The sequence below is a fragment of the Taeniopygia guttata genome, chromosome 1A, assembly GCF_048771995.1.
Source record: "Taeniopygia guttata chromosome 1A, bTaeGut7.mat, whole genome shotgun sequence".
NCBI lineage: Eukaryota > Metazoa > Chordata > Aves > Passeriformes > Estrildidae > Taeniopygia > Taeniopygia guttata.
In genome coordinates this window covers 57,590,970-57,615,061 of record NC_133025.1, presented here as the reverse complement: position 1 = coordinate 57,615,061, position 24,092 = coordinate 57,590,970, and the positions used below count along the sequence as shown (strand labels likewise).

Genomic DNA, 24,092 nt, shown 5'->3' with positions numbered 1-24,092 from the left:
CACAAATGCTAAAAAGGCGCAACAAACAAAAAAATTGCAGCAAGGGGCTTAAGCAGGAGAAAAAAAGAAGAAAAGGCATGTAATTCTGCATCAACCAGCCCTCTTTAGAACTGGTCACAGAAGGGAGAATCAGTTGAATGAATACATATTTCTTTCGGAAAGAAGCTATGCACAGGAGGGAGGATTGGGAGGAATCCATCGTACACCCCAAAAGCTCAAGAGCAACTGGAATAAAAAAGCTGAAGCAAGAGAACACATCTATTGCATGCTGACTTCTGTATCCTGCACTAGCTGTGAGAAAGTAGCTCTGTTCACACACAGATGTGTGAACGGTTGAAAATGATGAAAACCATCTCACACCTCACAAAACGAAATACTGTACCCAGAACTCTCACGTGGTCAAGGCAGTTGGAAATCTACACTTGCTACACAAGAAGCTCACAGACACCTTCACATCCCTGGCACACTGGCAGAGCTATGGCATGCAATCCTACTTCTGTAAAAGGCATGCTCAGAAGGGCCCCACAGAGACCAAGGAAGATTGTTACAGCCTGGCAGGGGAAGCTCAAGACCACAAAGTCTGAGGTGTCAGGACCTAAACCTGACAAGTCCAGCTAAGGAAGTCTCATTGAGCACAACTTCTCATTCAAATATTAAAAATTCAGGCTCCAATGGAGTTTTATGGGACAAAGATTATTTATAATAACTAAACAGAAAAGGGGACACACACACACCCCCCCCATACTACCACTACTCCCCCTAACCACATTCCTTTAGTGTCTGACTTCACAGGCGTTTTGGAACTCATTGGGTGCTCCTCATGTTGAGGAGATTCCATTGACTAAGTTCACAGGAAACTACTGCAGCAAAAGCAATGCTGATTTTCTTCAGTATCAGTGAGTGGAGTCAAATCAGGACAAGGACCTGCGTGGTACCAAGTGGGCACAAGGGAGTAGGTCTGGCTGAGAGGTGTAACATGGGCACAGCAAAGGGCAAAACCTGCAGCTCTGGGTGACAGAGCACCACTTGAACGACTTTGCTCAAACTGCAGAGACAGGGAGCAGTAGACACCACAGGGACTACAATTATGACAGGACATTTCTGATACATTGTACATTTCATCACCCTTCAGAAGCCAGTGGTTCAAACTGAAAATAAAACTTGCACTTGGCCAAAACTGTATTTCAGAAAACCCCCTTCATTAAACTTGAAACACCTTCCTTGGAAGGCTAGACTGGAAGAGAATTAGTAATTCCATGATCAATCAAAACCTTTTTTTGTTTCCCTTGTAAGTACAAATAAAATCAGATTTGTTTCTAAAACAAATTCCCTACAAGATATTTCATGCATTCAAATTTTTGGACAATAATTAATAACAATTAATTAAATTGAACTACAGATTTGTTACAAAGTGGATCACTGAAGCCTTAAGGAAACTTGAGGTTATCAGTTGATGTTAAAAGATAGTTACCATCAAAAAATATCTGCACTAAAAAAACCCCAACCAAACAAAAAACAGAGCCAAAACCCAAAATGCTTTTTGTCTACAGTATTTTTAACTTCATGCAACAAAAGAGCTGCCATTCCTGGCTAAACAAGTGTCAAGAAGGGTATTATTAGAACAGCTTTATAAATAAGAGGTCTTTGAGTTTAACAACTACAATCAAATATAAATGGGAATTAAGAAGCAAGACTGTAAGTCAGGGAAAAAAAAAAAATCAGTACTAAACATTTTGTTCCCAACCAGTTTGTGGATATCCACAGAGATAAGAAACAAGCTTCCCAAGACATCATAACTTTCCAGAAGGAGCCACCACAGTATTAAGCAAGTTTTGTGTAATCAAACAAGCTACCACAGGACAGAGCTGTTAATCCTATTCCCTTTTGGGAAAAACACCTTAAGGAGAAATCTCTACTATCCCCACTAAACCTAAGTATTTTAAGGTTGTGTTCTAATGTTTGATCCACCTTGCCAGAAATAAATCATAAAAACTCTAATGAGAGGTTACCAAAGTAATAGTCTTTTTTTACATCTGAATCAGCTTTCCCCCATCACTCCTGACATATGTTTGCCTGTTGAGGTAACAGTCTACTAATGAACAGCTTATAAATAAGTTCAGAAAGTTTATTTTCATGCTTCATTATTCCTAGCCATAAAGAACAACATCTCATAGTGACATGGAACCATCTTCTCTGCTACCACTTGAACTCACTACTTCTGGCAGTAATTACCCCAAGACTGGCAAACAAGTTATTTGCATTCTTCTTTGCATCAGATTTGACAATTTCCATTTCTTTTTTCAACAACTTCAGATTTCACTGAGTCTTTCTTCAAAGCTCTGACCTTCCAGATTTTATATCACTGCTAGTATTCTGCTCTAGAGTCCCCTCAGCCAGACCATCATTTCTCAAAGCTGTGACCCAAAGTCAGACAGTATTAACCATGGCCTTTCCCATGCTACGTAACAAAGACAACTATTTCACTTATCTTTTGAGATATACTACTGCAGAATATTAGCTACAAGATGCTTCACATCCAGCTCCACTTTAACTTGTCCTCACAAGTAAACAGGGTGTCATTCACAGACTATGAAGTTATTTCAGTCACAGAATACTAATGCATGGAAACGTAATTGAGATTGAACATAAAATGTATTCCCAAAACTATAAAAACAATGAAGAAAAAAAAACCATTAATATGGTTTCAAGTTTCCAAATAAGTAGCATGTTTACGGTAAACTCTTTTGAGAAACAGACACTCTAATACCCAGCACTATAGGTTCCCTAAGTGTTACTACAACAAAATCAACTGCACTTTTACTTCATGCACCTACATTACATTAGGAGAATCCATTACTTATTTCATATTGCGATGTTAGAAGTGCCTTTTCATTCTATCTTCATTTTATATATCTTTTCATCCATTCTCCACTTTACTCTTAAATCTGTTTAATAGGATTACGGTTTCTAAATTTTTAACTAATATTCATGCAGGATAAACTCCAGCATTGCTGCCTAGAAGACAACAATCCAGCAGCTCAGGCCCTCCCTTCACAGCCTTCAAACTGGTTTCTGTCTTACAAAGAGCAGTTAAGGGTACAAAGCTCCGAGTACACAAAATCCCATTTGAATTATTTAATATTGCTGTAAATAATCTCTAGCAACAAGAGCAGAACCTTTCCTTCCAGCTGTCACACACTCCTTACTATATCAACAACCCTGTAATGCTCTGAAAACCTTCCATCCAAACAATCTCTTGTCCTGAGAATTCATGCTGGGGAAGAAGCCAGCCTCTGTGCCTGTGGTCGCCAGCTTGCATCCGAGGCCTCCCAGCATCAGCAACCAAACAGGGAGTGGGAGAGGAACAAATTCCTTCTAAATGCACTTGCCCCTACTCTTCCCAAATCCTTCTGTCTCTGAGAAGTAGCCATTTCCTGTATATTTTCCATGACTGCATGGACAACTACCCTTACCAACTCTGAATTTTAATATAGGGGGAAAAGATGTAGCAATTATTATACTATTTATTAGAAAAGTTATAATACTCATTGTTAGAAGATTTTTAGCAACAGCACTTAGGCTACAAAAGCAACTTTTAAAGGCATAAATTCACTATTTGATTAAGAAGTGGTCATGAATTGAACAAATATGGCTTAAATTTGTTTTTCAAAGCCCCAGCCCTTGGGAATTCATGAGGGAGAGTGATGTAGCTGTAACCAACACAGGGCACTCAACTATAATCTCAGAACAGAACATCTCATTTACCATAGCATTTTAACATGTAACAAGTAAGGTGTGCAAGATGACTTCAACATCTGCCAGAAATTCTTGTCTGCTCCCGTTTCAAAAGCAGAAACTGAGAGCAGGACTGAAGGCCTGCCTTCTGGAAATCAGGACTCCATTTCCCTAAAGACTAAAGGAACTGAAACCTTTTCAGGTATCACCTTAAATAAGTTAGGTCATGCTCCTTGAGAGGGCTCCACAGCAAGGTTACTTTAAAAGATTGCGTTTACCTTGTCTTGAAACGATGAAACAAAACACTAGAACATGTACTTATATAACAGCCGTGAGTCAGTTACCAGCACTTGAGTATTTCTCTGACTTATGTCACTTTGAACTTGCATTACACTTTAGGTTGGCTTGTTCTAGTATTAAGGATAGTTTCCATTTTAACTGTATCAGCAACTTTTTGGGCTTGAACTTCATTAAGGTAGAGCTTTAGGTGAAGTAATAGGTGTACTTATACAGTAAACAAATCTAATTACCTACAACTTGAGGAAGAACTAGTAAAGTACGCAACAAAACCACATCAGAAAACAAAAACTCTACAACCAGCTCTGCCTTGAGACCCATGTGCTTCAGTGTTTCCAATGTAGAAGAAGTTTGCTTTTAAATAATCCACGACTATCCCTCACACACTTCCTAAATACTTACACCTGTACTGGCAACCCATCAACCCTTCGGCTCTGCAGGTGTTCCACATGCTGGATCACTTATCTCTGTCTCATCCAGGATGGAAGCAGGAGCAGCCACGCTATGTAATTTGGCATTTGGAATCAAATCTCATGACTGACAGAGTCTCAAACATTTCTGAAGTTCAAGTGACTTAGAGCAGTTTCACAAACACCCCCTTCAGTATGAAAACTGTTTTTAAAAAAAAATTCTTTCCCCTGCCACTGCTTTTCCCTCTATTCTCTCCTATACTTCAGTTTAAGCAGTTCAGCTGTATTGATGTTATTGTTTCAAGAGCCACAATATAAACCAGTTATTGGATTAATTCCATATACATTTTTTTATGACAGAAATAGCTGAGAAATTCAGCTTTTTAGCCTCACTTTGCTGCTAAAAGTGTATGTGAAAGTCCACTCTTCAGGTGTTTGGGTTTCTCAACCAGCTGAGAGCTTCTCCTTACTCAGGAAAGTTCAGACTGGACTGGCATTACTCAAGGTGTTTAATCACCGTGCTGGGTAGGTGTAAAATAGATGGGTACTGCTGAATTTTGCCTACCTTCAGCAAGCAAGTCAGTCAGGAACTCCTTAGGATGAGGGAATCAACCTCACATCTTGCAAACATCCACAGGGACTGACTCTTTCCCTACTTCTCCTTTCTGGACATCTACCCAGCATGAGCTCTAACACTTCCCAAGCTTCTCAACCCACTAATTCCACTATAATCCAGTATGCTATTTATCAATAAAATGGATAAATAAATCCTCCCCAGTCTTTGGGGATTTGGGAATCAAACTGGACCCCTCTGAGAGGAGCTGGTCCAAGCCAGCTCATTTTCCCTGCTGGAGGCTGGAAAGGAGATGTTTCCAGGTGGGCTTGGCTCCTTGAAGGGCCACAAGGCTGCTCAGAGTCGAGAGGTTTCGTACCAACTGCACAGACACTCCAGGGAAAGCGGAGCTGAAACACTCTCCAGCCGGTAACGCTGAGAACAAAACAGCAGAGCTTCTGGCATCTGTATTTACCTCCAGAACAGACTCGAGGCATGGCATCTGGCAGGCTGGTCTGCCTTGGATGCCTACAGTGCTTGAATCTGCGAAGCACCTTGTGTTGTTACCGCACAGTTTATTCCTCCTTCCGAAAACATTGCAGAAGCGTCTGCAACTCACACTTCAGCCCCAGCAAAACAGGTAGTACCGCTCGCTCCCCGTGGGATTGGGAAGTTAAGTAATAAGCCCCAAAAACACAGGAAGTATTTAAGAAAGACACCAACCAGAGGCCTGACATCCATGGTGCCCTGTCCGTTAACATTTCCTAAGACGCTTTGTGCAAAACACGTCCACAAAAGGCACGTCCGCAGAGCGAACCGAGCCCAACCTCGGGTTTAAAACGCATTTCGAGTGTTTCAAAAACACCGGGGGCAGCCGATGGCAAACCCCCGCATTACCCTTCGCGGGACGCGGCACCGCGCCGCGCTCCTCCGCAGCCCGGCCGGGACCCGCGCCCTCCCTCCGCGCCCGGCCCCGCTCCCTGCCCCCGCCGGCACGGCCGGGCCCGGGCCCGCGCCCGCGGGCGGGCGGCCGCCGCGCGGCCTCACCTCCTCCGGGATGGCCGGGTCCCCGCTGCCGCCCCCCGCGTAGCCGGCACCGAGCGCGGGCGGCTCGGGCTCCATGTCCCCGTTGAAGAGCGAGGCCCCCTCGGCGCTGCCGCCGCTGCTCAGCGCCGCCATCTTGGGCCGGAGCGCCGGGGCGAGGGCGGGGCCGGGGGCGGCCGCGTCCCCGCCACCGGGGCGGCCCCAGCCGGGACCCGTAGTGCGAGGGGCGGGCGGCGAGCGCGCTCCCGACCCGCTGCCAGCGCCGCCGCCGCGTCACGGCCGGCCTCGTGACGTCACGCCGAATCGTCGCAGCCACGGCGCATGGGTCCGCCTACGTCACCGGGAAGCACCGTGACGTCACGGCGCGATCGCCCCGTCGCCCTGGGAACTCGGACGTGGGCTCGGGCCCCGCCCCCTCCCCGCGGCCCCGCCCACCGCCGCCGCAGCGCCCCCCGGAGGCGCGGGAGCGCAATGGAGGCCCCGCCCCCGCCGGGCCGGGAGCGGGGACCGGGAATGGGGATCGGGAGCGGGGATCGGGGGCGGGAACCGGGAATGGGAACCGGGAGCGGGGACCGGGAGCGGGGACCGGGAATGGGAGCGCCGCGGCAGGAGGGTCCCCGCGCACAGCCGCTGCGCGATCGGGTTGAACAGCGCTGGCGGGGGCTCTGCGGGTCCTTCCCGGCCGCGGGGAGACCCGGGGTGCGGCGGAATCCGCGCGAGGAACGGACGGGGCGCCGGGCATCCCTCGGCCGGCGGCAGCGCCGCGGCTTTGCGGTGAATGCTCCGAGCACGGCCCGTGCGGCAGCGACAGACAGGCTCCAGCGCTGCCGTGATCACCTGCTGGCCGTAACTGTGGTGATCACCGCTTTAAAGAATCCATCGCTGGCATCCATACAGCCTGCCTGCTTTTCCCACCGACAGACTTCAGGCCCTGGCTGCCCGAGCTGCTGCTGTGTTCACACAAGGTGCTCCAAGCTAGGGAAGGGTCAGGTCTGGCTCAGCAGACATCGGGATATCCCCTTAATCCCCGGGAAAAACACTGCTGTCCCTCAAAGCTGCTCCCCACCTTCTGCCCAGTGCCATCTTTCCCCAAATAGGCCGTGTGTTCCCATCTGAACTACAGCCATGACCCTGTATGCCACACCCATTCAAATGCTGCTTACACGCATAAAACACCTGCTACATCAGGTAATTTAAGATGCTTTCTTACTGAGAAGGTCTTTATTATAAATAAAAAAATGGCAGCGGTATTTGAGTGTATTGCAAAGAAAAGCTGCTGGACCAGAACAGCAGTAGGACTTTAGAGAAAGGCTGTTCTAACACAACCTGATCTATTTAATGGCAGCCAGCTAAAATACACTAGGTTGAAACCTGCCAGTGCAAGATCCTTATCTGTGTTTCACTTCAGCTGTGAACATGGGACTGCACAACCTCTGAATTACTAGTGCTGGTGGGAGAACTGAGGTTTATATTTCACCTTTCACACTGTGGGCCATGTACTAGTGCTGGTGAGAACTGAGGTTTATATTTCACCTTTCACTCTGCAGGTCATTGCTGTGGAAAAGCACTTCAAATGCAGTGCAATACTGCTGTGTTGCAACTGGTAAATAAATGCAACTTCAATTTAATATTTCAATGGATTTTAATTGATTTTTTTACAGGCTACGCTTGCTAAGAGGGGAGCCTGGGGTTTCCTGTGACTTGAGCCTTGCAGTGCAGTCAACAGAAAGGCTACACAAATATGTAAGAATCAAATGTACAGACTAAGCAGTTGGCCAAGTTTTAGAAGTTTCTCTCTAATAGCCACATTAATGAAGAGGGTAATTATCAATAATTCCTGCTATGCGGTGGGAATGTGTAATGGTAGTGAAAAATTGCTCACAAACTCTGGAAAATAACACCCATGCTGAGGACTGAACACTGGGACAAATCTCTCTATCTCTGAAGGAAAAGGCAGCAGAGGTAATAGGAGATGGCTCTCCCAGCACATAGCCTATTGTGGAAAAGCCAACAGAGTAATAGAGGTTAACTAACACAGTAAGTCCATTCATTTCCATGAAATTTATACCAAGGGATAATTAATCTCAATGTAGTCATAGCCTTTTTTTATTCCCCAAGCAATTTATGTCCAGGGCAAAACCGTAGCAGTGGAATTAGTAGACTACTATTAATCTGTAACTTTTAATACCTTTCCCATTGCTTTTAGTGGTGTAGGGTCTCTATCTTCTGAAGTTCTGATTATTTCCAGAAAATATTCATTCACTTCGAATTCTGCTAGACTTTCATATCACATTTGATGTTCCATCAAAGAGCTGCAGTTCTAGTACTGAGAAGTCATGTCCAATGCTGGAAACACAGCAGAGTTACCTGCAGAAATACATTAGATTAAAAAAAAAAACACCTCAGAGCTACTTTAAAAGATTGTTGTGTAGGAAGGAGACAAAAATTATACTCATACTATGCTTTCCTTTTGATTGAGGGAATCCACACCTAGTGATAAATGGAATTTTCTACTCCTTCACATGGTGGCTACTTGGTCTCTCTGCTTGATCCATCATGATGAAAGATAAATAGTTAATAACTGTAGCTATTTCTTGGTGATATGAAATCCTATCTACTAATAATTGGTATCATCAACACCTTTTACAGAGACTAGCTTTCATGATCAACATAAGTCAAAATCAAATTACAACCAAGATGTGAAAGGCAGGTTTCCGTTATCAAATCTGTGGGCCACTGGCTGGTTGACTCGTGCAATGCAGCACAGCCAGTTTATCTGGTATTGCAGCAGGTAATGCAAACTTGTAAATGTAAAACCTGCTACCGCCCACCAAACTCCTGGTTATGCACTGGGGTTTGATTCTCCTCAGAATTTTTTGAATTAATTTGAATTTGGATGAGAAAACAAATCCAGCTGCTAAAAGACCAAGACTCTCCACCTAGGTTGCCCCCCACCCCAGAACATTTATCTAATCTAATCAACACCTGCACTTTCAGAGAACAATGTTTTAGGCAGTCAGTAAGAAAATATATATGATTACCTGAGAGCAGCTGTCTCATTGGGACCATTTGAACACTCCATCTCTTTTAAAAAAAAAAAAAAAAAAAAAAACAAAAAAAACCCAAAAAACCACAAAAAACCAAACCAAAGACAAACAAACAAAACCAAAAAACAACCAAAAACCAAACCAACCAACCAACCAAAAAACCACCAAAGAACAAGCAACAAAAATCCCAAACAAACAAACTACCTAAAAAACCCACAAAAGATCACCAAAACTTTATGAGATCTTTCTGAGATGCTCCAAAATGTGAATATCTAAAGGAGATATTACATGAAACTTAATCTTGGCCTCCTTTATTATATACTTTCAAAAGAAGGCAGTATCTCTAAAAAACCTCCAGCCTTTCACTTTCGTAATCAAAACAATTATAAGATTTCCACATTGGTGTGATAATTGATAGAATTTTTTTTAAGTGGTGTGAAAATTTGATACACATTCAGCTCAGGATGTCTGAAATGCCCTTAAAATTTATCCAAATTTCAAAAACTGTTTAGCCTTTTCATGCACTGAAAAGACAGTATTTGTCCTGTAAATTGTAGCATTTGTCCTTGGCCCATGCACATTTGAAAGTGCTGGTTTAAGTTCTCAGTCATAACAGCAGAAATACAGGTCTGGATGATTTGTAAAAGCACAGATTCTAATGACACCAGTTGTGTTCCCTGTTACCTTGGACAGAGAAGGTAAAGCAGAACAAAAACTAGGCTGTTATCCAGAGTTCAGTAATTTTCTGATTACTAGTCAGAATAACATACACCTAAGAAAATTACTTTGCTCTCCAGGAAAATAATGTAAGAGATATTTTTATGAATATAACCCCGACAATTTTTTTTTCTTTTGCAGCTCTTTAGAACCTATAGCAGTTTATTATCTCTCCCACTCTCAGATATACTATACATATTTTCATTTTTCTAGGAATTGCTGTCTGATTGATCCACTGTGAGGCAATAGAAAAAACAAGGCTGCTTTTTCCTTTTGTTATATTTTTTTTTCCTTGTCCTTTGCTTTAAACTATTCCAGTACAGAGCATATGTATTGTTACCTCTGGAACTTCCTGAGAACTAGTTCAGGGTATTTATCATTCTGTGACATTGCTAAACCTGAAATATTCCTACCTTCAGTGTGAAATTAGATAATATTCAGCTGGTGATTGGAACTTTGCTGCTGGACACTCTTATCTGTGGGTTTTTCAGCAGATGGAGATTTCATAGCTCTCTGCCTCTGAGTTAAATACATGAGTAGAAGCAATGAGGATGGGTGGAGACTGCCAGTAAAACAGGAGTTAGGGAAAACAAGGAAAAAAATGTGAATCCGCCAGATTCTTAACTCAGTTTTCATTCTACTGTTAAAAGCAATGTTGACCTGACTTTATTTTATATAAAATAAATCCTAACCTTTATTTTATATAAAACTAGTAGCCTCTTCTAGATTTTTTTGTAATAATCTTTGGAATATTTACATAGCTTTCATTTGATTTAAGCATAATTTATTTCAGTCATTATTTATAAAACTGCTGCTTTTCTCTCCCTAAACTCCAGCCCAAACCTTCAGAAAGTAAAAAGCAAAATGTTTTCCTTTGGAGACTTATGGGAGGAAGGAAAGGTGACGGGACTGGGACATGGGAGTGACTTTGCCTATAGGCCCCTTCCATACACTGCACAGCGTTTGGTCACCAGCACCCAGTGCTGACCTGTTTCCGTGCACATGTGAGTGCTGACTTTGGGGTCCATCATGTGAGTGCTCTGCTGCTCTCCCTGCTGCTTCCTGCCTTCACTCATGTCCCTGTGGGGGAAGCTGAAAAGAACAACATTTATTCAAAAGCGGTGTAAATACCCACCTATGTGGCATTTGAGGGACTCAAGTGACACCATGAGCCGTGAAATCACTATTAAGGGAACAGAAGTGGCAGCCAGCAGAAAAGGAAGGGGAGAGATGGGATAAAAATTCAGATGGAGGGAAAATACAGTCCAAGTATACACTGGAGAAGATGCAGCTCTCCTAGGAAACGAGAAGCAGATGAAAACAGGGAAACAAAGGAGCAAGGAACACTGGTTTTCCTGCCTGATGTACTTAACTAAAACCAGAACCACATCTCATGTTTGCAAAGATTAGTCCAGACCCTCCTGTTCCCATAGCATCCCTGGTCACTGCTTTAACACATTCATCTTGTTCAGATATCTGATTTCGGAATCCTTTGTGTTGGACAGTGATAAGCTGATCAGCTTTAAGGACTAAACAGTGTTATATGCCTCACATTATTATTCCAGTGTGAATAATCACATTTTACAACTCAAAACCATCTCTTTTAGGCACAAAAACCCCCACTAATGGGATTGAATGTGTTCCAAGAAAGGGCAGGAAAGGATACCACCTCAATCAAATAATTTTACTGTTCAGAAAATGAATGCTCAATTATGTTTCAGTATTAGGATTTTCCTTCATAATATCCAGGGTAGCTGAGCTTCCCCTGGCCTGAATACCTGCTGTTTTTTGATTCTCTAACACTTTGCAGACATGTTCGTGACTATCTACATTTCTGGTCTAATAAAAGTTTAGACACTAACTTGCACCTTTCAGTTTCTAACCTCTTCTCTGAGCACAAAAAGTCCATTAGGATTGGTGTTGGCCTGAAGAAAGGATATTTTAAGAGTTTAAAAAATCTAAATCAATACCAGGAATCAAATACAGAAACCACAGCTTTGATGTGGGAGAGTGAGAACATGGTGACATATCATGTTCCTCAGGGCAATATTTCACATTGCTGGAGTTTTAAGAGTTTTTGTTCTTCAGGGATAGGTCAGATAGGATGGATAACCTTTGTAAATGAAGGTTTTTATTGTAATACACATATGCATGTCTTACATGTTAAAACATCAGGGTCTTTTGCTGATAGAGTCAGTGTCACTCTTCACAATCTGTTCTTGTCTTTTAATCCCCACTACCACCAAGACAGCACAAGCTTCACAGACATTTAGTCTCTGCTGTTAAAGAAAGCTGCTCACAAAAAAAGTGGGAATTAGGACAGTCTCCTAACCACATTGCTCTATCCTCATTCCGTGAGTATGCCCTTGGCCAAAGGCAAACTTTCTGGTGCAGTGGCCAATAGTCTCTCATTGTTTTTGATGCTATGGATTTCTTGAAGTTTGCAGTTATGCTGAAGGCTCTTGGATGTGATTATTCCTTTTTGACATAAGGGACCTCTTTCTCTGGAAGACACATTTGTTTTGGTAAATGAACACAAATTCTTTTACCCTCTCTGGGGTGTTCTACATGACTGTGCTGGATTTGGCGGCAGGGGGATTAATTTTCTTCACAGTGGCTGGTATGGGATTGTGTTTTGGATTTGTGCTGAACACAGGGTTGTATAGAGATGTTTGTGTTATTGCTGAACAGGGCTTACACACAGCCAAGGACTTTTCTGCTTTTTGTGAGGCTGGTGAGGAAGCTGGGGGTTACTGGGAGGCTGGGAGGAGACACAGCCAGGACAGGTGACCCCAACCGAAAAAAGATCCAGACCTTATGACATCATGCTCAGTATATAAAGGTGGGAGAAAGAAGGAAGAGAGGGGAAGGAGGAAGGAGAAGGAGAAAAGATGTTTGGAGTGATTGCATTTCTCTTCTAAAGTCACTGTTACATGTGATGGAGCCCTGCTGTCCTGAAGATGGCTGAACTCCTGCCTGCCCATGGGAAGCAGTGAATTAATTCCTTGTTTTTCTTTTCTTGTGTGTACAGCTTTTTGCTTTCTCTATTAAACTGTATTTATCCCAGCCCACGAGTTTTCTGCCTTTTATCCTTCCAGTTCTCTGCCTGATCTTGCTGGTGGGGGCATGAGTGAGAGGCTGTATGGGGCTTGGCTGCCAGCTAGGGTGAAACCATGACAATAACTTCAGCTTAGATCTTCATTTCATCTGAGTTTTAAGTGGTTTGCATGCCTAGCTAATACCTTACTATCTGTCCTCATAGGGCAATAATATTTATTAATTAACTTGAAGATGCTATCAAACATTTTGAGTTTGAAAATACAGAGACAGATCACGCCATTGGCTTTATTGGTGTCAGGTAACAGAGCAGTATTTTGGCAAACATTGCAGCATACAAGCAGAAATAAGTGCACAAGAAATAAAACAAGGAGGCTACAAGGTTATTTTCTAGTTGCCAGTAACAACCCTGACATTCTGTAGCCTAATTTTCACTTTTCAGTTTATGCTGTTGACTCAGAAAGCATTTGTGAGGTGCAGAGCTCAAGAACAACAGTTACCTGCACATAATTTAAAAAAAATACAATAAATGTCCTGTTAACCAGCCAGTTCAATACTGAATGCAATGCCCTCATTGCTTGATGTTTGTGGATGTGACAGCCTGGTCAGAGAGCAAGAAAACTAGGTAAGTTTTCCCAAAATCGAATTGTGAGACTTTAGGGAGTTGAAGATGAACAATGATAGCTTATTATTATAAACAACCTGCAAGTGTTGTTTTCCTACTCTGTTTTCCTGATATTCTCAAAGATTGTTTATAAGAAAGACATTTTGTTAATTAGCCAATCAGGTGAAATGTATTGATTAATTGACCAATCTGGTCTGTCTGTATCAGAAGAGTGTATAAGAGAGAATTTTGAAGTAAAGTGAGATACTGTGCAAACCAGCCTTCTGTGAGTCTGTGTCGTTTCTTACTCATCAGCAACAGTTGCTCCTCCAGAAACACTCTGAGCAACACTGGATGTTACCTGTTGCACACAGGCTCCTTTGCATGCAAGTACATAAATGAGAAATGTCTCACCTTGTCCATAGCAGTGGCTGGCTGTAAATAAGTCACCATTGCCAGGTGCCAGCACAGTCTCTCACAGATGAGGCTCTCCTAGAGCCACTGAAGCTCTCTTCTCTGCAGAAACCAATGCATGGCACCCAGAGAGCCTTACACAGCTCTGATCCACACTGAATCACAGTATGCTGAGCTGGAAGGAACCCACAAGGATCATCTATTCCAGCTGGGGAATATCACTGGGGAAGCACCTTTGGCATGCATAGACATGACAGTGTCCCTTCTGTCTTGAAGAGACCACTATCAGCCAGAGGCTGGCATTGGATTTACCTGTCACGCAGAGGTAACTCCCATTGATTCCAGTTGAGATACTCAGTATTTATGCAGCTTCTAAAGTGAGGTCAGTTCTGAAGATGTTTTAACCTGGAATCACATTTTAGAGATCTGGTTTTGAAAGGTGGGAGGTGAGCAACCCAACTCACTTTTATCCAGGCAAGACTGTAGTGGAAACAGAGGAACGTGATGCATTCACAGTTACATAGCTGCAGCAACACCACTGCGTGAGGCAGTAGGATAGCTTTTAGAATTTCTGGACCTCGGGTGCTTTTTGCTTCTAAAACCATTAAAAGCCTATTTACTGAAGCAGCCCATGAGGCAAACATCAGACACACAGAAACAACAACTGAAGTGAGAGAGACCCTCTGAACTCTATGAAATATTTACAAACAGCTGTAGGAGCTCTGCGATGAAGTGAAGTACTTTCAAGCAGAGACAGAAAACCTAATGGATATAAAAATCCTTTTTTAGCTCTTGGGTGAGATTTGTTTTCAAAGACCTAGCTGTGATATGAGGAAAATGTATTAGATCATCCAGTCTGCCTCCTCCTGTTCCAGGAGAGAAGTGGTCCCACTGCTATATTTTATAAGACTTGGCTCAGCCCAGCTCTGCCTGACTCAGACAACATAAACCAAACCCACTTCTTGGGAATCTTCTCAGTTTTTCTAAATATTTCACTTTGTGGAATTTTCCCCAGTATTCCACCCAGAACAATTCAGCACAGTTATGTATAAAGACACTTTGGTGTAATGATCATCATGCTGTTGACTTCATATTTATCCCCTTAGACAACCTTAAATAACTTCCCAGCCAGTGCGGTGGTGATGTCCCTCTAGCATCTGTCTAGAGTTATGCTCTTCCCCATTTGAACACATTATTGCTGTGTTCTGCTGTGACTGAGCCTTCACAAGAAATTCTTTCAGATGTTTTCCTGTTCCTTCCTCTTTGTATTCAAGACACTATTATTATTATTAGTAGTATTATTACACTTGAGGAAAAAGACAAGGAAAAGAAAGAAGAAAGAAGTGAAAAGACAAAACCACCTTTTTTCATGCCACCTCAGCTGTGCAGGCACAGAAGGATCCATTCTAAATAGCTGGCCTACACACATAATTCAAGTTTTACCTCTAGGATTTATAATAAGGGTATTGTTTTCATTTCTGCTTTCTCTTACGTGCCTCATACAATCTTTTTTCCTGTTAAATTTTCATTAGAACCTTTGAGTTTTCCATTGCTGTTTGGACAGTTGAGAGAAATTATGCTGCCCCTACAGGATGTTAACCAGGAAGAATTTCTGCTCTAACACATCTCAGAATCAAGATGATGAACAGAGAAGGATTGTCTCCTTGAAGGATTTGCTTTTCAGAATCTACTGCCAAGGGACTGTACAAGAAGGTCCACAATCAGTTACACAGGAGAACTGAGTTTAAGGAAATTGATCTGAGATCCGCATAGTGTTTGCCTTGCATATTATCCTTTCTGCTTTAAAAGAAAGAAAGAACACAAAACACAGTCATTCCCTCAATCAAAGCAGCCCTTCAAATTTGTGAATCTTTTCAAAAACATAAAATCATAAAACATTAAATTTGTGAATCTTTTCAGTCTTTGTTGATTGTTTTTCTAAATTATCCTAAAATAGGCTTCAAACTCAAAGTGGTAGAGGAAGATGTACACAGATACTTCAAATTTTCAAAAAATATTTATAGTTTAAGACATAATTGTGATTTTTTTTTTTTTAATTCTTACTTTCTGACCAAATCAAGATTTTTTGCAGCACTTGACATTTTAAACATCTAAAGCAGAACAGCAACCCAAGTAACATACCACAGCTTCTCTAATGTGTTAAAAATGTCCTCAGCTGTTGTATACAACCATCTCTCTGAAACAACAGAGCTACAAGTCCTACCAGAGGAGCCAGACCAAGCTGCCCATAACAGGGTTCTCCTGGGGTAAACTCCCATCCTGGAAGCAGCTTAACCTCATGACGCTGTTCACTAAGTGATCATTATTCTAATTTTACTCTTGGGGAAGCAAAGGCAAGCAAGACAAAGCATTTCTCTAAAACCTTAGAGAAATTTGGGTGCATTTCACTCAGAGCTGTGTAAACTCAGCATGCTGTTTTAATAAGTAGAATAGACTCTTTCCACATTAGGAGAAACGTTGTTCAAGTTACTACTTTTCTGAGCGGAGCACAGATATTTTAACACACTGGTAGCTCTGCCAAAAAGCAAGACTGAAGTTTTTTTTTTTCTTTCCATCATTACAAAGTACAGTCACATGCAAGTGAACTTCTGCCTGTCTGCAGGGCTTGCAATAGTAAGAGGTTCTAGCTGCACTCCCTATAGGATATATACAGCAACTGGGTCAGCCTGTTTACAAAATAGCTTGTGATTATCACAGCAGTGCTTAGCAGCTATGAATACATCATACCAGAGTCTAATTAAAGACAGGCATAGCTAGAGCACTGCAAAATAAAGGAACAGTGGCACTTAATAAAGCTGCTCAGGACTGGGAAGAGGTTAGTTTTTACTCTCAGTTAGCCCCTTGGAGGTCAGCTAACCAGGTTTATTTTGATCAAGATTTAAAACATACATCTTCTGAGGGCAGTCAGTTCATATCCTCAGGAAAAGAGTGAATTTTGTAACAAGACAGCAGTTTCAATGGTGAAAAAAATCATTTTAAGGGGAAAACTGAAAATAAAGATCAAGTTAAACTTGGTAATCCATACATAAAATGGATGTACATAAAACACCATTATACCAATAGCTGTATAAAGCATTATGTTCCTATCCTTACCCTTCAGAACATTGCTGGAACTCTCTTTCCTCTCCTAAATACATCTACTGTATTATACCTTGTGTGATGCTTCAGGATTGACTCCCAGTCTGTCTAGTCCGTGTGAATCATGAAATGCAGTCTTCTTCAGGCCATGCCTATTCCTGTTAAATGACAGAGCACAGGTTAGAAGGGAGGTAGGAAAGTGCCTATTCCTATCCCAGCTATGGAAAGGAGAAGGCTGTATTTTCTGTAACAAAATAGTAATGCTAATGGTCCCAGCAAACAATGGGTTATGCTAACACTAGGATATGCTTCAATACTGGCTGAGTCATCATTATTTTAGGGTGAAGACTTAGGGGAAGGGAAACAACCATTTTTGAAAAGACAAAGTTCTAGCAAATGAGTATTACTGAAGAAAAATCATGAAAAATAAGGCAGGGCAACCTCTCTTGTGCGGGATTTGTAATTTTCTCTTCCCCCCCCCACCCACCCATTCCCCCTCCCGCCTTCCCGCGCGTTCCCCCTTTGGTGACCCAGCCCGCCCCTCCCCTCCCGGTCCCCTGTCCCGACCCTTTGTTCCCTTATCACTCCCCCTCACCACACGGTCCGTCCCTGTCCCCCCGCGGCTTTCCCATCGCTGTCCCCGGGGTTTCCCGTCCCCTGCCTCCCGTCCCATTGGCCGTGGCTCAGGTTCCCCCCCGCCCCGGCACGGGGTATAACCGAGCCCCGCTCGGTGCCCCGGTGTGTCGGGAACACGCTCCCACAATAAACACGTGTTTGCACCCGAGCCCCGTGTCGCCATTTCGGCTGTTCCCGCACTAGAACTGAGCCTCGCAGAGACGAGGGGAAAGCGGCCGCCGTCTCCTTCCCTCCTTGCCGTGCCCACAGGCGCCCGCCCGGAGCCGGTCTCGCACAGCAACACTCTTGTACTTATGCTTTTTCAGAGAGTTTGGTTTTCTTTCCTCCATCCATTTGCTTTTGTAAATGCTGCACAAAAAAGGTGAAAATTAACAATTCAGTCCATTTGCCTCACATTTCCTACTTCACAGGCACTTCCGTCAGTTTCATCATGTTGTACAAGTATTTTATATATTGCTGTAAGTTACTCATTACCAAGTGTACCCGCACACACAAACTTCCATACTTCATACTTCCTTTACAGAACTACAATTCCCTTTTTGATGCATGCATAATTTTGGTCCCTTGTGTGTTTATACTGTGAAAGCCTTAAGAGTTTTGCAGGACCAGAAGAGATAGTCTTGATTTTTCATCTTAAATAGCAGGGAAAACATTGTTATTTATCTTAGATTTAATTTTAGAAGCCATCAAGAGCTGTGCAGATCTGCTGCAGTAGCTTTGCTGAAGAGGTTCAGAATGGGTCTTCACCAAAGCAACAACTTCACCCCTAACACTCCTAGGCAGAAAGTGTCAGGCAGCAGCAACCTTTCTACTTGGATAATTCTCTTTGCTGCCCAGTATGTGCTGCCCTTCTTCCCAAAGGTGAATTCAAGGGAACCAGACCCTTCTCCTCAGCTGCATGCACATGTCCCAGGAACCACGAACTTCTTGGAGGGCTCATCACAGGCTCCAGGTACTTCAGCACCAGACAGGTCACAACCCACAGACAACACACAGGACACAAAAATGTCTTAAGCATATTACAGTTGAGCAAAAGTTCTAAGTTACTGAAAGTATTTTAAATTAGAATAAGAGAGAAACTTACTCTGCCATAGAGAGCAGTACATATAAAATATTAACTTCAACAGCATTTGTTTGACTATAGTAAGAACTCAGGTGCTTCCACAACATTGTAGATTTCCTACAATCAGCTTCTCTTAGAGCTTTGAAAAGCAGGTAACATAAAGTAAGGACACAGAACAAGAACTATGCAGCTCACCAGAAACACCTTTTAACACAATCAGCACCTCTTCAATTAATAACCTTGGTGAGCTAGAGCTGTTGAGCTGTTACAAATTTATGTAGATCCACCAATGATTAATAGTAGCAACCAAAGGAGCCTAGTGATAAAACCCCTATTGAATGAATAAAAATGTTTATCATCTTAGGTGGTGTTTCATACATGTCTTGCAGGCAGAGTAAGTTTACTGTAAAAAAATATTTAAAATTTAATTATTGCATATAATAGTTCCATTATTATATGGATTTAGTTACTTAGTATTTCAGACTCTTCTGTTCTAGTATCTGAAAGTTTAGGGTACAATGAGAGTGCTGTGGGCAGGCAGTGGTCTGGGAATTATTGTCCAGTGAAAAGCACAGAACAACAGAGTGTAACAGCAACTAAAAAACTTAAAAACTTAAAAAAACATTAAAAAAATAGCACTAGAGCTACCTGAAATGAAACTAATTATAACAGGTAAGATTGACAAGCAGCTGCAGAAGTAGAAATCCTTGTTTTTTTTGTGGACACATACAAAACAGTGTTGATATCAAGAAAGTAAAACAGACAATGAAAAGCAAACAATTTCCAGACCAAGAAAAACTGAAACAACTACAGGTGGTTTCAAGAAAAACACTGAGCACTTCTTTTTTTATTACTGTGCTGCAATATACAGTATATTTGAAGTACAGAAATTCAAAACCAGTAAAACTTCAAAGACCCAAGTGCATTCCCAAGGTGGAGTCCACAATTTCACAGCGTGTTTCTTGTGCCCCACACGTAGCTCACATGCCAAGCCTTCTCCAGCCACTCCCCAGCATTTCCAGAGAAGTCAGTTACACTGTTCAAGCAGCACTATTTCTTCTTGAGAGCTCTCTTTCCTTCCCCCTTCTTTGGTTTTTCCTTCCCACGGAGCTTTTTCAGTCGCCTCATCTCCTCCCTGAAGTCCTGATGCTCATCCCTAGGTGGGGAAGAAGGAATACAGTTTATTCTTTTTCTTGGGATGCAGAAATACCAATGGTTCTTTGAACTATATGCTAAAGATAAAAAACAAAAATCAGATTTTTTTAACCATGAAGTCCATACTGAAGCTTGATGCAATGTATTCCATGTTATTGCAGGCAGTATCACTGAATAACAACATGAGAGATTTCCTCTGATACTTTCAGAACTAACAGGGTTGTCCTTTTCAGCAACAAAGGGTGTGTGCACATATGTATTATTTCAGTTGCATTTTTTGATCCCCTTTGTTTAAATGAGCAGTAAAATGCAAAAATCAGCAAGAGACAAGAATAAGATTTTCCCCCTTGTTAGCCAGCTCAGTAGTGCAGCCAGAGCACATTGTGCTCTTGTGTTGGGGTCATTAGCTCCTAGGGAGACAGGGCTATGCTGAGCAGTAATTACAGAACATGGCACTGCTCTCAGGTGACTTCAGGAATGAGTTATGAAGATGGCATCAGTACTGGGAGAATCCTAATAAGAGAGTAAAACAGGAGGAGGATGAAGGGGCTGGCAAGGATAATTAATCCTCAATCACTTTCTAATAAATTGTATTAATCTGTCCCTGTATTTTTTAGTGCAAAGTAATTTTCAAAATTTATGACTGCATCCTATGTGGCCTAAGATTGCTGCACTGCTATTTTTAAACACAACTTCTCTAAATAGAAACAAAAAGCTTGTGATTTATTACTGGCCCCATTAGTCTATGATTCTTCATTGCACATTTTCTTTTCTTCTACCAACTCTCTGTATACAGCTAGAGAAGGAACTTAATAGGGAAAGGAGAAGAGAAAAGAACATTAGCATCACATGGAGGCTTTCTGTGTAAACAAACAGCCAGTCTAGAAAGTGTTGGCACACCTACCTAAATCAAGAGCATCCTGGATGCAATCCTTGATGGTTACTATTGTCATACTAGTGACAAGTAATCTGTTTTGACTATACAGGGTTTGCAGCCTCACTTTTAAAGATTTTTTTAGTGTGACCTGATTGAAGTGAAAGAACTGCATTTGACTCCTGCTGATGCTCTTCAGCAGTACAATTCTCTCTGATACAGACCATGGGAGTTAATTTAGAAATTAGACAAGTGGTTTGGATGAAGCTGGAATTAACAAGACTAAATCACATTCAAATTTAATTTAATTTATTTTGAAGAATAAAAAGGCCCTCTGGCCTAACAAAGATTTCTGTCTCTTCTAAATTTCACTTATTAGCTGATGAATGACACAAATATATGGTAAATCTGGTGTTAACATCACCTCTTTGTAGCACATTAATTTGCCACATTTAGAACTATAGACCCATCTCTTGTCTATCAGAAAGCTTTCTTCTCTTCCCCATAAAGCAAAAGCAGGAACTATTTCTTAGGTAACTGCCTGCCCACAACTAAACCTCAAGTCTTTCTCACAAAAGGTTCCAATTATGATAAAAGTTAAACAGCAATCACTTTTTTGCTCCCCTTTTGCCCTCACTGCCAACAATCAAGTGCCTATTTCAATATCCACCATATTTAGAACTAAACACTGCCCTTGAGGAAAACAACTGCAACAAGACTCCAGTCCTGCTCCCACCCCCCATCTCCAGTCCTGCTCCCACCCTCCAAGCACAGGAAGCACCTGTAGAGCCCGAAGTAGCGGAGTTTCTTCATGAGGGCGTAGTAGGTGTTGTGAGGGGGATACCAGTTGTACACCTCCTCCCGCTTGGCAAGGGGCTGCTCGCTGAACAGCTTCACCACCTTCATGGATTTGGAGTCTGTGGGCCTGACAACGTTGCCGAATATCTGGGCACTCAGCCGGGCCATGCGGAGGGTGTAGCTGGAAACATTGGACATCTCCCCAGGAGCAGTGGGCACACACAGACACGTGGACCTTCCTGCAAAAACAAACAGAAGAGGCACAGCTCTTCACCCAACTAGGAGCAGAACAAGTTATCCCAGAATTAGGGCAAACAAAGGAATGTATCACACACTGATCACTCATTCGACAGCACACATTCCTTGCATAAAATCAGTCAAATACTTGAGCATGTAATCCTGCATACAAAGAACATCTACATGAATTCAGGGACAATTCCCAGCCTACAGACAGCAATACCAACTATAGAAGTCCACTGCATCACAATTTACCATGGCTAGCATGGTTTATTAGCAGAATCTACTCAGCTTGCTCAAGACACCCTTAAACTCAATCCACAGGAACAATTACGGTGTGAGTTCTGCCAAAAATTGCATCTGTGTGGTATCACGGACTGCTACACAAGGACAAGGTAAGGCACCACTTTAACATACAGAGAAAATTACCTGGAAGTTTTTCCTCAGGGAAGTTTCTCACCCTATTTAAAACATTGTTATAATCCATATAACAATGGGCTATAAACAAATCATGTTTCTCTATATGGATCACACAGATCTTTCCCATCTCAATTCCCTTCTCCTGATCATCTCCATCAGCTTTTTCTCCATTTTCTTTTCAGTCTCTCACGATGCCTATTCTTTTTGAGAGGAAAACAGTAGTTTTCCTATGCCAGATTCCAAGAAAATTAATCAGCAGCTTCCCATTCTCTTTCAGTCATCTCTCACCGAAAAACCTCTGCAACAAAAATGCCCCGAAGACAAAACCATTGGTATTAGGCTACCAGACAACATCCAATCTGCTAAAGTAGCATGAGAAGAGTGTTATCTCAGCTTTCCTAACCCTCCCCATTTTAAGTCTTCTTTACTCTCTCTTTGCAGAATGGGTTGTAGTAGACAAGAATAGGAATCCCATAATCCTGTATTTGAAGCAGTATCTTGTCTGTACTTTGCCTTTTTGAATGAGTGATAAGTCTTCAGACAAATTAAGCAGGTTCCTTCAAGAGCATGACACTGAGGTAAAAATTTAAAATTCTTGTTTTAACAAATATTGCACAGCTGATTCCAGAATATGAGCATAACAAATTAAAGATCATGGATAAGAGTAATCATCAGGACAGTGCTAAGTCCACTTCAGTATGACTACACAGACCCTGCTGTTTAATAATACGAATTTGAAGTATTCATAACCTCATGTACATATACCTGCTCATTGGAGGACATGCTTTGATTTACTGTGTTAGCAAAGCACTCTAAAGGAAGCAGAAAAAAAAATCAAGCATGAAATAATGTAAGTAATTTGAGAAGAGAGAATAATGGTGAAAGTAACAAAAAGGAAGGCAAAGCATCAGAGACCTCGAGCTAAGGCAGTAGGCCCAGTGTGAGAATACAGAAGCTCTTAAATGATTACAGGGCAACAGTTCAACCTGAGCATCTATTACAAGGGGGATAATCACTAAGTTTTGCTAAATCATCTCTTTCAGAACAGCCAGTTCTAATTCCTACATTCAGAGACAAAGCAACAAGTTGTCCCCCAAACTCTTCATCACAGGACTCCAAAAGTGTGTCTTTATCAGCAGACTCAAACACACAACGTTCTTAATCGCTACTTACTGCAACCTTAAAATGAAAATACCTTCAGCAAACCTGTGGTCTGAGGAACCTGATTTTCATTTCTGAGGAACCTGAAGGAATTGTAACAGTCCAAGCTGAGGCTGGGACTCCATTAACCCTTGCCCGACTATGAAGCCTGGGAGAGAAGCAAAGCAATGGCTGCAGACTCCCAGAGCTATCAAAAGTCAGTTCTAGGGTGACTCTGAGATGTAACATCTGTGAGACGAAAGACTACTTTCGTATTGTCACCTCCAGCAATGACATCCTCAGCATGGCCCACCAGGAGTTAGCACACCTAACCCAGAACCAGCGTTCAGCGCTGCCGCGCACCCCGCTCCCGGCTCCCCACTCCCACCCAAAGCCCAGCGCCCCCGCCCTGCGCTGCTTATTCTTTATTCCCGATCCACCCGCTTGTTTCGGACCGCTCCCTTCTCACTCGGAACGCCAGGAGAAGGCTCTTTCCCCCGCGTTACTTCTGGATTTCACAGGAGCACGGGGGTAAGACCAGGCCGCCGCGGAGCTCAACCCGCGGCGTGCGCGGCTCCGCCTCAGCCGGGCCGGCCCCGCTGCCCTGCGGGACGGGACCGCCGGGACGCGCCCGAGGGCTGCGGCTCCCGGGGACACGGCCCCGCCCGGCAGCCCGGAGTCCGGCAGCCCCGCCTGGCACCCCGGAGCCCGGCAGCCCAGAGCCCGGCAGCCCGGAGCCCGGCAGCCCGGAGCCCGCCCGGCCCCGCCCGGCCCCGCTCACCCGCGCTGGGC

The 24,092-nt window shown here is 42.9% G+C and overlaps 2 protein-coding genes across 4 annotated transcripts in view; both read right to left on the bottom strand.

Annotated features, from left to right (window-relative positions):
- Positions 1-6,406, bottom strand: part of BRAF (B-Raf proto-oncogene, serine/threonine kinase) — an 83,611-nt gene extending 77,205 nt beyond the window's left edge. The window contains exon 1 of one of the 2 annotated variants that reach the window (XM_032746323.3): positions 6,043-6,406. In XM_032746323.3, coding sequence (XP_032602214.1) covers positions 6,043-6,174 — 132 coding nt within the window. In that variant the 5' untranslated portion in view covers positions 6,175-6,406. The remainder of the gene's footprint in view (positions 1-6,042) is intronic. The other variant, XM_012569232.5, reaches the window with a different exon arrangement.
- A 13,087-nt stretch (positions 6,407-19,493) lies between these two features.
- On the bottom strand, positions 19,494-24,092 carry MRPS33 (mitochondrial ribosomal protein S33). Of its 2 annotated transcripts, none has more exon segments than NM_001245741.1 (3): positions 19,494-19,832; positions 21,487-21,742; positions 24,082-24,092. In NM_001245741.1, coding segments are annotated over 2 exon segments (321 nt in total). In that variant the 5' UTR covers positions 21,702-21,742; positions 24,082-24,092; the 3' UTR covers positions 19,494-19,726.

Excerpts from the sequence above, each read along its gene's own strand:
- MRPS33 (XM_032752030.3), bottom strand. The coding sequence starts at position 21,701 with ATGTCCAATGTTTCCAGCTACACCCTCCGCATGGCCCGGCTGAGTGCC. Across the intron at positions 19,833-21,486 it reads CGCTACTTCGGGCTCTACAG|GGATGAGCATCAGGACTTCA; the intron begins GTGCTTCCTGTG and ends TTCCCCACCTAG.